This window comes from Rana temporaria, chromosome 6 (genome assembly GCF_905171775.1).
Source record: "Rana temporaria chromosome 6, aRanTem1.1, whole genome shotgun sequence".
NCBI classification, from domain to species: domain Eukaryota; kingdom Metazoa; phylum Chordata; class Amphibia; order Anura; family Ranidae; genus Rana; species Rana temporaria.
In genome coordinates, this window is record NC_053494.1 from 95,172,416 (window position 1) to 95,187,243 (window position 14,828).

Here is a 14,828-nt window from a genome sequence, read left to right on the forward strand (position 1 = left end):
TTTGCCGAACGGCGCATGCGCCGTCCGTGGAATTTCCCAGTGTACATTGCTCCAAAGTATGCCGCAAGGACATCATTGATTTTGACGTGAACGTAGATGACGTCCAGCCCCATTCACGGACGACTTACGCAAACTACGTAACTTTTTCAAATTTCGACGTGGGAACGACAGCCATACTTATGCTTCATATACCAGGGGCAACTATACGCCGGGAAAAGCCTAACGCAACTTTACTGCGTCGGCCGGGCGTACTTTCGGGAATTCGCGTATCTAGCTAATTTGCATACTCAACGCGGAATTCGACGGAAGCGCCACCTAGTGGTCAGGAAAAAAATAAATAAAAATAAAATAATATGCAGTTACGATCCGACGGTGTAAGAGACCTGCGCCTGTCGGATCTTATGGATATCTATGCGTGAGCGATTCTAAGAATCATGCGCATAGATACGACGGCTCGGATTAGGACCCACGGCTGCGCACCTGGCGTTGCGCCGTTTTAAGTCCTTTCTGAACCTGGGCCACTGTCTCCAAGATTCCAAACAGAAATCCCTGCTACAATTTCATTCTATATATATATCTACATTATTCAAAATCAGTCTCATCAACCCATTCGCATAGACAAAAAGAAAAGGTTAAGTTCTGAAGAGTAAGTTTGTTAGGTATTCAGACAGGTTAAAACAAAATAGACCTAAACCAGTTCTGTCTACCATACAATAAATCATATCTATCCAAACTTTAAACCCTCCTCACACGGGGCACCATCTTGTCATAGAAAAATTAATAACGCACGTACATAATCAATAATCAGAGAAATATTAATATCGCACGTGAATAATTAAGATAAGCTATAAAAATCTTTTTGTCTATATAAAAATTAAAACAAAGAATAGCGCTGCGAAAAAGAGAAAAGTATTACATTTATTGATACAGAGAAGAAACTTGTATTACTCTAATATTTACAACTATAACATAAAGGATATCACTTGTTAAAAACAGAGAGGATATTGCTGAATGCTGATACAACCTACATTTATGGCTATAGAGAAGTCAACAATAAGTAATGCTAAGTGGTAGAGAGAGACGGAGAGAGAGAGTGAGAGAGAGAGAGTGAGAGAGAAAGAGAGAGGGAGACAGAGAGAGAGAGAGAGACACAGAGAGAGAGAGAGAGAGACAGAGGGAGAGAGAGAGAGAGAGAGAGACAGAGAGATTACATCACCAGTCTTTTAGGTCAGCTCCTTCATCATGCTTCAGTCTGCTTGGTCAAGGCATCATACACTGAACTATTGTCAAGCTGACTTGACTGTTTTTTATACCCCTGAGCCTGCATTTTCCTCCCTCCCAAAACTCAAGTTTCCCGCGGATACGATTGGATGACTTATGTTTCTTTTCAGAATGACACAAAAGGACCCCCCAGTGTGCATCCCCCTGTTATCACATCCTCTTGACATAGGGACTGTCTTGGAGTTTGCATATTTATCAACAACAAAACTTCTCGTGTGAGCACTATCTCATCCAGTTCCACACTTTGCATATCACAGGACCCCTGGCTTATGGAGACGCCTTGTCTGTAATCAGATAGGAGATGACAGAAAATTCTTTCAATACAATGAGGGGGCATTTCCTATCACATCCCCCCCCCCCCATTGAGGTAACATCCATATGCTGACATATGGTCAAAAACATGCTCCTCAGCTCACAGAGTAATCTAAAGACAGACCCAAATCACATTAATAAAAAACCTTGTAAAAGAACGACATACAAATTTCCTACAAATCTTAGAAATATGGATTTGAAAAATCTCTACCACAGTCTGTATAGAAGGTACTTCATAAGTTTTCCAGAATTTCCAAGACCTTCTCCTTTTTATACAAATTTAATTTAGAGCTTCCATGGTCAAACTCTTATTCTGTCAATTCTGATGGTTTATTTTATCTGTCTGGTTGCTGAAATTGGAGCAGTGAATGGTCCTGCCAGCGCTGCGCCATTCAACGAAAGTTAGATTGTTCCCTCCTATTTCTCCCATTGATACATACACTATATTATCAAAAGTATTAGGACACCTGCCTTTACACGCACATGAACTTTAATGGCATTCCAATCTTAGTCCATGGGGTTCAATATTGATTTGGCCCACTCCTTGCAGCTATAACAGCTTCAACTCTTCTGAAAAGGCAGTCCACAAGGTTTAGGAGTGTATCTATGGGAATGTTTGACCATTCTTCCAGAAGCACATTTGTAAGGTCAGGCACTTATGTGGACGAGAAGACTTGGCTTTGGCAGCTTCTGCTCTAATTCATCCCAAAGGTGTTCTATCGGGTTGAGGTCAGAACTCTGTTCAGGCCAGTCAAGTTCCTCCACCCCAAACTCGCTCATCAATGTCTTTATCGACCTTGATTTGTGCACTGGTCCAAATCATTTGGTGGAGGGGGGATTATGGTGTGGAGTTGTTTTTTAGGGGCTGGGCTTGGACCAATGGCGTCAGCATTCTACAACATTTTGGACAATTTCATACTACCAACTTTGTGGAAAAAAGCATCTGCTTTGTGGGAGCAGATGCTTGATCAGCTTGCATTCCAGTCTGGTTTGTGGGAGGTGGTGTCCCAGGGTTACAAATCTGACTAGTAAATCACAGATCAGGCCTTTTGGACCAAGGCATCTTTTTGCTCCACTCCCTGTGGCAGAATGTTTTCAGTGGACATACTCGAAACGTTCACCTTTCCACAACCCAAGGGGGGCATTCCTCCATCTTGGACTTCAAGGCACCAATTGTTTTTATTTCGACCAAAAAGTTATAGATGGACTCCCCTAGACTTATCTTTTTCTATTTTCACCAGGGAGACTTTCTGGCTTCTGTGGCCTTAAAAAAAAAAAAAAAAATGCTTACTTACATGTGCTCATCTTTTCTATGCACTAACCAGTAAGTGGTCTACCCTTCAGCCCATCCTCTGCACATCAGGTGTTCACCAAGATGCTGTCCCTGTTGCGTTTTCATGACATCCCTATTTTGGGATATTTAGAGGACCATCTGTTGAGAAAACCTTATGTGAGGGCTTTGTTGGACAATGTGTCTCTGAATGTATAGTCATTAAAGAGAGTTGAGTGCATTCTTAAAAAAATAATGCAGCCACCACATCTAAGGATTGATTAGCTGCAATATATTACATTTTTGGTTTTGGGTGCAATGCCATTTTAAGACTCACTCCACCAAGTCTGTGAGTGCCTCTTGGGCTTTCAGCATCAGGCAACATGTACCACCTGGTCTTCTGTTCACATGTTATCTAAATTTTACCTGGTGGACATTTCCTGTGTAAGGTTCTTTAGGAGAGCTTTAGGCAGTCCCAGTTTCCTGTTTTTGTTGGCCCTGTCAGCAATCGTTTGCTGTGTTTTCCACCCCTCATTTGGACTGCATTCAGACATTTCTTGAATGAACAAGATGGAGAATAGGATTTTTGTGCTCACCGTAAAATACTTTTCTTGGAATCCATTTAGGAAAACGGGTCCTTTTTTTTCTGTGTTTATCATCATGCTCTCAGTATTGCTTTGCTACTGAACTTTTTTGCCCGTGTCCAATCCTCCTCGAAGGTGGCATTATAAACCAAAGATTTGACTTCCTGTGTCTCTCAGTGCACTTAATGAAATAGATTTTACAGTTAGTACAAAAATCATATTTTATATACTGCACAAGATCTTTATTTGCAATAAAAAAGGATTTTTTTATTTACAGGTTCCTTCAGTAAATTTACTGTAGACATGCCTTCCCTACCATCTCTTTTTACTGAACTCTTCAACACTAAAGACCGGAGCGATGATACTTTTCTAAATCATTGCATACATACCCTTGGATACAGCTCTAAAGATGTGTCTTGTGTTTTGGAAATTCAGTCAGCAGTTGAAGCTTTTTTACATTTTGGCATGAAAATATCGGATTTCGGAAGAAGATTTCTGAAATATGAAGATGTAGAAAATGAACGGACTAGATCGCTACAGCAGTATTTACAGGTTTGTTATCAGCAATAAGCTTTTCTACTGTACACACCTGACAATGAAAATAAGAAAAATGAAACTAGATTGTATTTGGAATGCCCTATTCTTGTGTTTCTGATTGGTGTGCAGTTTAAGTATATGTAAACCCTTACTTTGAAAATCAACCCATTTAGTTAAAAATAATAATGCAAGGCCAAACATTTGTGCATAAAGATAAGAAAATACACCACCTTTTTTTTCTTAAAGTGATTTTTTTTAAGTGAACTTTGTTTTCAGCTGCATAAGGGACTTAGAGACTGCAGGGGGCCTTGTCAGCAGGAGGCAGAAAAACAGCAGTACACTGATCTTCCCAGGGTCATGATCACTAATTAGTACACTGATCTTCCGAGTGATTAGCTGTGCAGGTGGGCAGCACTTATCTGACCATTAGATTGCAGGCTATGCTCCCAAGTAGAATGCTCAGTGTGGTCAGTTTGAAATAGGAAAGTGTGACGAGACCCTTGCTCGCCCAGGTCCTGCTCTCCCGACACTCCTCTGCTACCAGTGAGTCAGCTTGCAGATTGCAGCGTCTGATGGTCCAGTCATCCAAGGTTCCGGGGTCCGAACTACAGCTATGTGCCATTCAGACCCATTAAGAACAAACACCAGGCAGGCTGTATGTAAGTTCAAGCAGGACTCTTTATTTCAAGTACACAGCACACTTTTATACAGAATTTTGGAACATCCCACTCCCAACAACCGCTTTCCTATTGGTCAATTGTAAAGTATATCCAGTCTTCACTCAGGTCCCCCTTGACCATGCAAATGAGGACTTGAAATTGTCAACAGGGATTGGTCCAATAGCTTGGATAGAAAGACTTGTGTATTGAGACAGAAGCCCCAGGGGGTAATCAATGTACACAATAACCTGGTTCCAGCTAGACGGCCTGACTCCGACACCCGCTCTTAACCTGCAGAACACAATAAAAGGTATTTCGCAAGCTGGTTCCACTTAGCATTTCAAAAGCCTTGCATTGAATGTCCCTCTCCTGTGTAACATATGTCAAGTAGAAACACTTTAATATCTCAAGGTCCATGACATTACTTCCCCTGGGAACCAGTCCAACAGCCGCAGTGGGACCCAAACGGGTCAACTCGAGGATGTTGGAAAAGTAGTCTTAAAGTTCCAGGACTGTGCTGGGATGACCCATCTGCCTTCCTGTTTTGAGGTCCTGGCCCATAATCGGACGGCAAGAGGCTCACATTCAGTTCTCTCCAAAAGCCCCTGTCCCGGCTAGGTCTGTCACACATCTCCCCCTTTGGCAGGAGACTAACACTGGGAGAGACCCCAATTTCGGTACCCACCCAGTACCCCAGATACCTTGTCCCAAAGAGAGCATTACTCACCCAGCCAATCTCTGCCTCTCTCAGAGAACACGCCTGCCGCTGGGGAGAGGCCTGGACTGGCCCTTCTCCCTGGAGTCCTTTCAGCCGCTGGAGAGAAGACAGGGTGGCTGGGCTCAGTTCATCATGCCATTGGGAATCTGGGCCAACTGGCCACCATTCCTGGGGTATACCAGTGGAGACTGCAGTCCCATCCACTGATGCTAGGTAAAAATCCCCCGGTGCTTGCAAAGCAAAGCCGACATCCTCCTGTCTCAGTGCCGCACCATTTTCTGGGGTTGTGTCTGTGGAGATCGGAGTCCCATCCACTACCACAGGAACCCCCTCTTCTGTTAGTTGAGAGCAGAGGCCCGGGGCACTCTGCTCTGTTGCCAGCTCTTCCGCTGGGTTGCTGTGAGTGGGGACCACAGTCCCATCCACCGATATCCGCTCAAGCTGTAGTTGTGTGCAGCAGCCAGTAGCATCCTGCCCTGCTGCCAGTGATTCAGCTGGGAGTAACAGCTTTACTACCTCAGCTTGTTGCTGGGGAGGGGGGCCAACCGCCCCGGCTCCCTGGAACTCCACAGTTGGTCCCAGTGCTGGGCAGAGATGGCTAGCATTCTGCCCTGTTGCCAGCACTTCTGCTGGGGGTGCATAATCCATAACATCCTCTGAACAGTCCATACATTCTGTAATCTGTGGCTGGGGAGTGATTGCCATCTTCTCACCCTGAGCCTCCGGAACTGCCACGGGGGTGGGGCAGAGGTCTTGATCCCTCTGTCCTGTGACCAGCGCTTCAGCTGGGGAAGTTCCTTGTAACTCCACAAATACTGCCCTTGGTGCTGGGCAGAGCACAGTGAAGTTTGGCCCTGATACCAGCTCTTCTGCTGGAGGCTCCCCAGGTTGTTCTTCCTCAGCAGAAAAGTCTATCAAATCCCCTGTCTCTACAACTGGTGTCTGGGGATAGAGGTTCACCATCTCCTGTCCATGGAACCCAGAAGATGCTATGGGTACTGAGCAGAGGTTAGCAGAGCTCGGCCGTGCAGTCAGCACTTCAGCTTTGGGAATGGCAAGCTCCCGATTTTCCACTGCTGATTCATCAGCCAGGATTTCATCACTGTCAGCTGATATTTCCTCATAGTCCCAGGTAAAGGGAACCTCACCCTGCTGCTGAGCGGAGTCTAGCAGCTGTTTGTAGGTGATTTCCAGTTCCCATTCTTGAGCGGCCAGGAATTCCAAATCTTCCTGTAACCAGTGCACTTCCGGGACATTCAGTCTTCGCTCTCTGTGCTCCATTATTTCCTCCCAACGCCACTCCCGATCGCTCCCAAAGTTGGGATCCCTGGACATCCTCCAATACAACAATCCCAGGCCATCATAGTCAAAGCCTTCCGTGGGGCTGTCATCCGCTGACCACGGGCACTCTTGGACTACATACCACCGGAGGGCTCTGTAGCTCTCGTCCAACCGCATCTCTTCCCGGATCAGCCTGCTTAACTCTGCTGTCCACTCCTGCTTTGGTTGTTCCCCAAATAACAGCATCCGTACTTCATACTGTGACCAGTACCTTACATGGATGGAGGGGAGAGCTTTTCCCTGGTGTCGCTGCTCGCGGGCTAGCGCTTCTTTCCAGAGTTCGCAGCGGATCGAATCAGACCATCCAAGCAGGACCTCCTCTGATACTGGTCCTCTGCGCTGTATCTGCTTCTCTCGCAACCTCCTTCTGAATTCCTCTTCCATGGTTACTGATATCTGTACCTCTCCTCTTCTTTCATTTGGTGCTGCTTCTTTAGGCGTTGTCACCGATCGCCGTATTTCTGCAATTCTCAGCTCCTGTTGCCGCTCTCGTTCTCTCTGTTGTCGCTCTCGTTCTCTCTCATCCTGCCGCTGGAGGTCTCTAATGGTATTCTGTATGGCGGTCTCTGATGGGTTCGCACCATATAATGCCAACCGCTGTTGAACTCGCTGCTGGAACAAGTCTTCAACTGACCGGGGTCCTGCATCACCATCCCTCTGATCCATCTCGGCTAGCGCAATGATCAGGGTGGCCTTGTTCTTCCCACCGGTCCCTCCACGGCTCTCAAGCAAGTCTTTTAGCATGGTTCTCCTCCAGGCTGCATAGCTGGTCATTCATGGTGGTGGTTTGGAGTTGTCCCAGTAACTGGAGAGCAAATCCCACCGCTGCCAACCAATGTGACGAGACCCTTGCTCGCCCAGGTCCTGCTCTCCCGACACTCCTCTGCTACCAGTGAGTCAGCTTGCAGATTGCAGCGTCTGATGGTCCAGTCATCCAAGGTTCCGGGGTCCGAACTACAGCTATGTGCCATTCAGACCCATTAAGAACAAACACCAGGCAGGCTGTATGTAAGTTCAAGCAGGACTCTTTATTTCAAGTACACAGCACACTTTTATACAGAATTTTGGAACATCCCACTCCCAACAACCGCTTTCCTATTGGTCAATTGTAAAGTATATCCAGTCTTCACTCAGGTCCCCCTTGACCATGCAAATGAGGACTTGAAATTGTCAACAGGGATTGGTCCAATAGCTTGGATAGAAAGACTTGTGTATTGAGACAGAAGCCCCAGGGGGTAATCAATGTACACAATAACCTGGTTCCAGCTAGACGGCCTGACTCCGACACCCGCTCTTAACCTGCAGAACACAATAAAAGGTATTTCGCAAGCTGGTTCCACTTAGCATTTCAAAAGCCTTGCATTGAATGTCCCTCTCCTGTGTAACATATGTCAAGTAGAAACACTTTAATATCTCAAGGTCCATGACAGAAAGCGTGGGGATTGGCAGGACACCGTAGCTGCTGACTTTTAATAAGCACACTTATCAGTCCAGGGAGCCCACGATTTCGCCCCCTTACCCTTTAATATATTCATATTTTCTTGTTTGGTATGGGAAATTATTCTCTGACAATAAAAAAACTCCCTAAATTGTTATGATTGCAAATTGACATTGTATTATGCTGATTTTTGTGCAGCATTATACATGTGGGATCGATCTTATACTGTCTGTTTTTTTTTATTATTATTATTTTTATTTGGCATTCACTCATGCCTAACTGGATTCTAAAAATATAAATGCCAATACTAGTTTACATCAATTAAAGCGGTTGTAAACCTTAATTTTTCACTTTTACCTACAGGTAAGCCTATAACAAGGCTTACCTGTAGGTAAAAAGAATATCTCTTAAACCTGTACGGTTTAGGAGATATTCCCCTCGCAATGCGGGCGGCGCATGCGCAGGGGGGATCCACGGCGAAAGATCCGGCAGCCGCCGGACCTTGCCGATTTTAAATCTCCCGCGCGCATGCGCTGGAGTGACGTCATCGCCGCTCCAGCCAATCACAGCGCTGGAGCGGCGCCGCTCCAGCCAATCACAGCGCTGGAGCGGCGATACCCGGAAGACACGCCGGAGCAAGATGACATCTCGTTCGGCGTGAACCAGGTAAGTGTTGTTCACCACCTCGTTTTGAGGTAAGTATTTCATAATCAGCTATTATGCGGTGCATACTAGCTGATTATGCATTTTGCCTTGCATGTAAAAAAAAAAAAAAAATTATATATGCGGTTTACAACCGCTTTAAACAGAAAAAATGTCATATGACTACAGTGTATTATAGTAATTATAATAATGTTTTAGGAGGTAAAAACACTCATCAGCCACAATATTGTATACCGTACATATGTTACAGTGGAAGGGATGATCCCTAAAGATGTAAACCAGTTTGCTGCTAGTGGTGGAAAGCCTACATCAGCCATTCTGGTCACCAGCCTATTGAGGTGTGCTGGCCTCACTTGAAATTGTGAAGAAGCACTTGGACTTGGAAAGTAGTATATTTTTTTCACTCAAATTACCTTTTAGATTAAGCACATTGGTTTTTATTAAAGGATGAAGGTGGCTAGGTATCCTTTTACAAGCAGGCTTATGCCAATTGAAATGGGAATACACTTCACCTACATTTAGTATTTGGTTTATGCTTAAATTTGTAGGGATAAAGAATATTATATCACAGTATGAAAATTAGGAAGCCAGCTATGACTGTGCACTGCTTAAACTGAAGATGCTTGGCATGATATTCCTATTTAAAGCGGAGTTCCAACCACAATTAGCATTTTTTAAATGCATGTCCTTTCATCCTGCGTTTTTATAATATAAATCTGGTCACTTACTATTTTACAATCCGCCGCCGATCTGCATAGATATTCAAAAAAGATAGTTTATAAAACGATATCTACACCGTTGTCATTTTGCTTGTGGGCATTGTGAAGCCTACAGGCACTTACTTCCTGGAAGTCTTGGATGGGGAGTGATAATTGGACAGCGCACTGCATCCTGGGAAATGATGACACACAGTTCCCAGGAGCATTAGAGGGAGATGTCAGAATCCTAGGTGGTTTCAAAGGCAGATTTCGTGGGACCGCATAGCAACAGGCATTTCCAGATGAGTAAAAAAAAAAATTCTTTTTTTTTTTCTTTTTTAGTCGTAAGCTACAGTTTAAAGCAAAATTGTTTTTTTGATGGAACCTCCACTAAATGGGGATGCAGTGTGCAGATGCAAGCAGCTGTGAAAAGACTTTCACTGACAGGCTGCTTCAGCTCTGCATTGGAAGTAAGGCAGTCATGGGGGGATTCAATTGGCAATATGTGGCCATAAATGGGCACAGATGTTTATATGCAGGTAGTTGTGGCAATATGTGGTAATATAATGACAATTAAAAGAGTGTATATGTGGATTATTGTACTAACTTTCCTGACAGGTAGACAACAAATGACAATTGTGATAATACACGAGTAACAAATTGGAAATTGTGACGCACTGAAATTTGTGATAATATATAGTCAGTGATTGGGAAATTGTGACAGGTGGGCTACAAACTAACAATATTACCATTAATGATGAACAACAAAGGACAATGGTAGTGCTAAATAAGTATCAAACGGGTAATGGTGTTTGCAGTTTCTTCTCTTCAAGCACCTGCACAGGTCTTCTCAGAGTAAGGCTGGTCGTATGTTTTACAAATTTCTTGTAGAATTTTTCTTTAGATTCCCCAAAACCATATAATATGAGGTTCAATCTACCGTAATCACTTTTAATTTGTCTGCAGTCAGACAGAACCTTGCACTACATAGTTGAAGGCATAGCTAACGAAAATTCAATAAGGAAATTGTATAATATATGGCCAGCTTAAGATGAAAAGTGCAGCTTGTTTCTCCACCCTGACCTGTGCCCCAGTGCAAGATTTTTCTTCAGTGATTGTAACAGTGAGAAGGGTGGAATAGTGACATAGTTACCGTATTTATCGGCGTATAACACTCACCCTAACTTTAAGAGGGAAGTTTCAGGGGAAAAAAAAAATTCACAGCCCCCTGCATATAACACGCAGGCACAGTTTACCCTTATTTTCAGGGTAAAAAGGGAGTGTTATATGCCAATAAATACAGTATTTTGAAAAACAGACAAAGTTCAACAAATAATAGAAAACCTCCATAAATAGAACCATATTTTTATTGAGAGGAAGAGAAAAAAACAGCACATGGTCCAATTTGTTCCAATAGGGGAAACAATCATTCCTGGTTTCCTAAAGCAACTGGATATTCAACCAAAAAAATATGAACTATTATAAATGTTAATATCCCGTTATATTCTGTACATTTTAGGAATCCATCCAGCTTTTTTATTTTTTTTATTATAATTAGGATAGCGCACATCATTCGCACATATCTAATATTGTCACTGACATACTGTAAAATTAACTACACCCCCCTGTTATCACACTGAATTGTCACACTGCTTTAGGTGCCAAATAATTGGAATGCATGGTCCACCCAGCCCAGCTCTACAAAACTACACATGTTTTTATTGGAATTTTTCTCGTCACTGCAGAACTATGCATCCCAACGGACTTTAGCAATGTGTTACTTGCTTTTGTAGAACTGTAAAGCACACTGTGTATTAGTTTCTATATATATATATATATATATATATATATATATATATATATACACACAGAGCTTTTTTTCTCAGAAAATAGGTGCAGGAACTCAACCATGACCCTGTTCAGATTTCACAAACAGTAGAAGAGTCTTAAAGGGGCATTAAATACCAGGACTGCATTGCATACAGAGTGCAGAGTTCAGGGGGGTTACACACAGAGTGCAGAGCTGTGACTTGTACACACAGAAACCAGACTTCTGTGTTTACAAGTGATTGTGGTGAGCAGGCACCAAAGGGTTTGAGCCAGAGGTGGTGGAACTCAGTTCCCCCTGAAAAAATGCCCTGTGTGTGTGTGTGTGTGTGTGTGTGTGTGTGTGTGTGTGTGTATGTATATGTATGTATGTATATATACATATGTATGTATGTATATATATGTATGTATATATATATATATATATATATATATATATATATATATATATATATATTTGTGTGTGTATATATGTATGTATATATTAGTGCTGTCAAGCGATTAAAATTTCTAATCGCGATTAATCGCATTAATGTCATAGTTAACGCCCGATTAATCGCGCGATTAAGGAGGTTCACCCTTTAAAACATTTTTTTTGTTTGTTTTCTTATTTTTTTTTTTTTTTATATATAATATTAAATTGTGGTTTTTTATTTTTTTACATTTTGATCACTTTTATTGCTGTCACAAGGAATGTAAACATCCCTTGTGACAGCAATAGGTGGTGACAGGTACTCTTTATGGAGGGATCGGGGTCTAAAAGACCTCTGAGCCCTCCTTTGCACTTCAAAGTATTCAGATCGCCGAAAACGGCGATTCTGAATACTGTGTACTTTTTTAAAACCCGGAAAGTGACGTCATGATGCCGCTTCCGTGGTTTCAATGCGGAGACTGAATCAAAGCCGTTTACGGCTTAGTGTCAGTCTCCGCCTGAACACAGAACGCGGCGGATGGAGGATCGGGTCTCCCGGTGGGACGGGAGGCCCGGTCAGAGCGGCGGGAGGGGGGGGGTCCCCTCCCGCTCCTCCGGCATAACAACCGAGCGGCTTTTAGCCGCATCGGTTGTTATGTTTGGATAGCCGATCGGTAAACAACGGTACCGGGACTATGCCTGCGGCTGCAGGCATCATCCCGGTATAACCCCCGAACGCCGAAGACGCATATATGGTACGTGCTGACAAAAAAAAAATGTGTTAAAGGGTGAACCTCGTTAATCGCGCGATAAAAAAATTTACGGCGTTAAAATGGGTTTGTGTTAACGCCGTTAATAACGCGTTTAACTGACAGCACTAGTGTGTGTGTGTGTATATATATATGTATGTGTGTATATGTATGTATATATATATATATATATATATATATACATACATATACATATACACACACATATACACACACACACAGCCCTCAAAATTTCCACTCGCCTCCTAGCATTTGGCGAGTGGATTTAAGCTGGGGCGAGTGATGACAGGGCTGCATGACCAATCTCCCTCCAATCTGTGCCTACACTTAGAGTCCCGATGAGATTGGCGGCCGAAGAGGAAAGGTGCATGCTCGGGAAAAGTAGTCTGTTGAGCCGCGCACAGGCAGAGCAGTACACAGGTGCTCTCCTTACAATTCTCATTAAGCCATGGGACCTAACAGTATGAACTCTCTGAGCCTGCCCCCCTCCCCCGGGCCCAGACCAATGTAGCTGGAGAGCAGAAAGTAATGAGTGAGGTGGAGGATTGCAAAAATTACCACTCCGGTGCAGCGCTCACTGAAAGTTGCCCTGTCATGAGAGCGGCAGCCTTCTAGTTTGTGCAGTTTTCTTCTCCTTGTGCTCTATGTAAGTTTAGCCTGAGCACTGTGAACAGACTGGTCTCAATGTGTGCTGTGCACTGTCAGTGTGCGCTGTGCTATGGTGTCAATGGCTGTGCAGTTGTGTGGATCTCAGCGCTGGATTGTACTCCCTCCCGCTGTCCTGCAGCTCCTCTCCTCTCTGCCAGCCTGAATAAAAGGGGGAAGTGGGGACATGCAAGAGTGGAGCTGCACACACAGGCTCCTGATGATTAGATGAATGGGAGAGAGAGAGAAGATGGATGGGAGTTGCAGAGGAGACAGCAAGAGAATGGGGAAGAGACCCAGTTCTTGTGCCCTGTCCCTCTGGTCTGCCCCCAGTGCCCTGTCCCATTTTGTTAAAATTGTTGTTGGTAATATTTAATTTTGTAACTTGATTCTGCATAAAACATTGTCATTCCATGAGATAATCTATGAGGGCGTGTTTACGGGTGCAATTAGGCGCAGGGCAGTGTATGAATTAGGTGGGGCAACTGGCTAGTGGCTCAGGACTTGAGGCCTGGCTAGTGGCTCAGGACTTGAGGCCTGGCTAGTGGCTCAGGACTTGAGGCCTGGCTAGTGGCTCAGGACTTGAGGCCTGGCTAGTGGCTCAGGACTTGAAATTTTGAGCCCTGTGTGTATATGTATATATGTATATATATATATGTGTGTATATAAATATATATATATATATAATTTTACAACTGAAGTCCCCCATTTGCATTTCTCTTGTCTCTGTAGAAGGCACCGTGTGTCCGGGGAAAGCTGTTGTCATAGAGACATTACACACGTTGCAGCTGTAGCATTTAAAATAACAATTTTCTGTAAGAGAATTTGATTCTCTTTTTCTCTGCTTGCTCGAAGGCCCTTCTTTTTTCTTAGCGTGTGTGGCTATCATACTTGCCCACTGCCTTAATATGTTCTCACTGACCTGAAAAATGCATGCATGTAAATTTCCCTTTTTACTGGTTTGCATACTTGTCAGTGATTCAGAAAGTATTGAAATCATTAGATCAGTTTAACAGCCAGGCTATGAGATTTTTTAAGAGATAGCCCCTTATGTTATCTATTTGCAGGTTTAGTATAACTGCTCCTCTACCAACATACATTTATAAATGGCTTGGTATACAAGGGGTTAAAGCAAAGTGATTCAGGTGGCTCTAGAGCTGCCTGATCACTTTTATGGGGCTCTGAAGGTGTGCCCACAGATGAATGGGAGAACCTGGAACCACAGTAAACAGTTTCTACAGTAAGAGAAGGAGGTGATCAGGGAATATCTGTTTCCCCAACCCCCCTGTGACTAAAGCCTCGTACACACGATCGGACTTCGGACAAAAATCCAAGGGAAAGTTTGTTTGAAGGGAGTTGTCCGGGCACACCCATAGCATACACACGCTCGGCAACAAACACGAACGTAGTGACGTTTCAACGTACTGACGAGAGTTTAAAAGAGGAAGTTTAATTCTCTGGCGTCACCCTTTGGGCTCCTTCTGCTAATCGAGAGTTAGTAGAGGTTTTGTCTGTGTGCATTTGTGATTTTCAGTTTCGTGCAATTTTGTTTGTTTCTGAACGTCCGTTCGTCAAGCAGACATGTTGCGCAATGGGGTTGTGCTAACCCACAAAATAATATAGAAATATGTTTGATTCATATAACCAAAATGCACTAATCCAAAGTAAAGACA

General features: G+C 43.6%; 1 protein-coding gene across 2 annotated transcripts in view; it reads left to right on the top strand.

Annotated features, from left to right (window-relative positions):
- Window positions 1–14,828, top strand: part of GTF3C1 (general transcription factor IIIC subunit 1) — a 307,903-nt gene that overhangs the window by 274,269 nt on the left and 18,806 nt on the right. For both annotated transcript variants that reach the window (XM_040356997.1, XM_040356999.1), the window contains one exon: window positions 3,725–3,999. In XM_040356997.1, coding sequence (XP_040212931.1) covers window positions 3,725–3,999 — 275 coding nt within the window. The remainder of the gene's footprint in view (window positions 1–3,724; window positions 4,000–14,828) is intronic.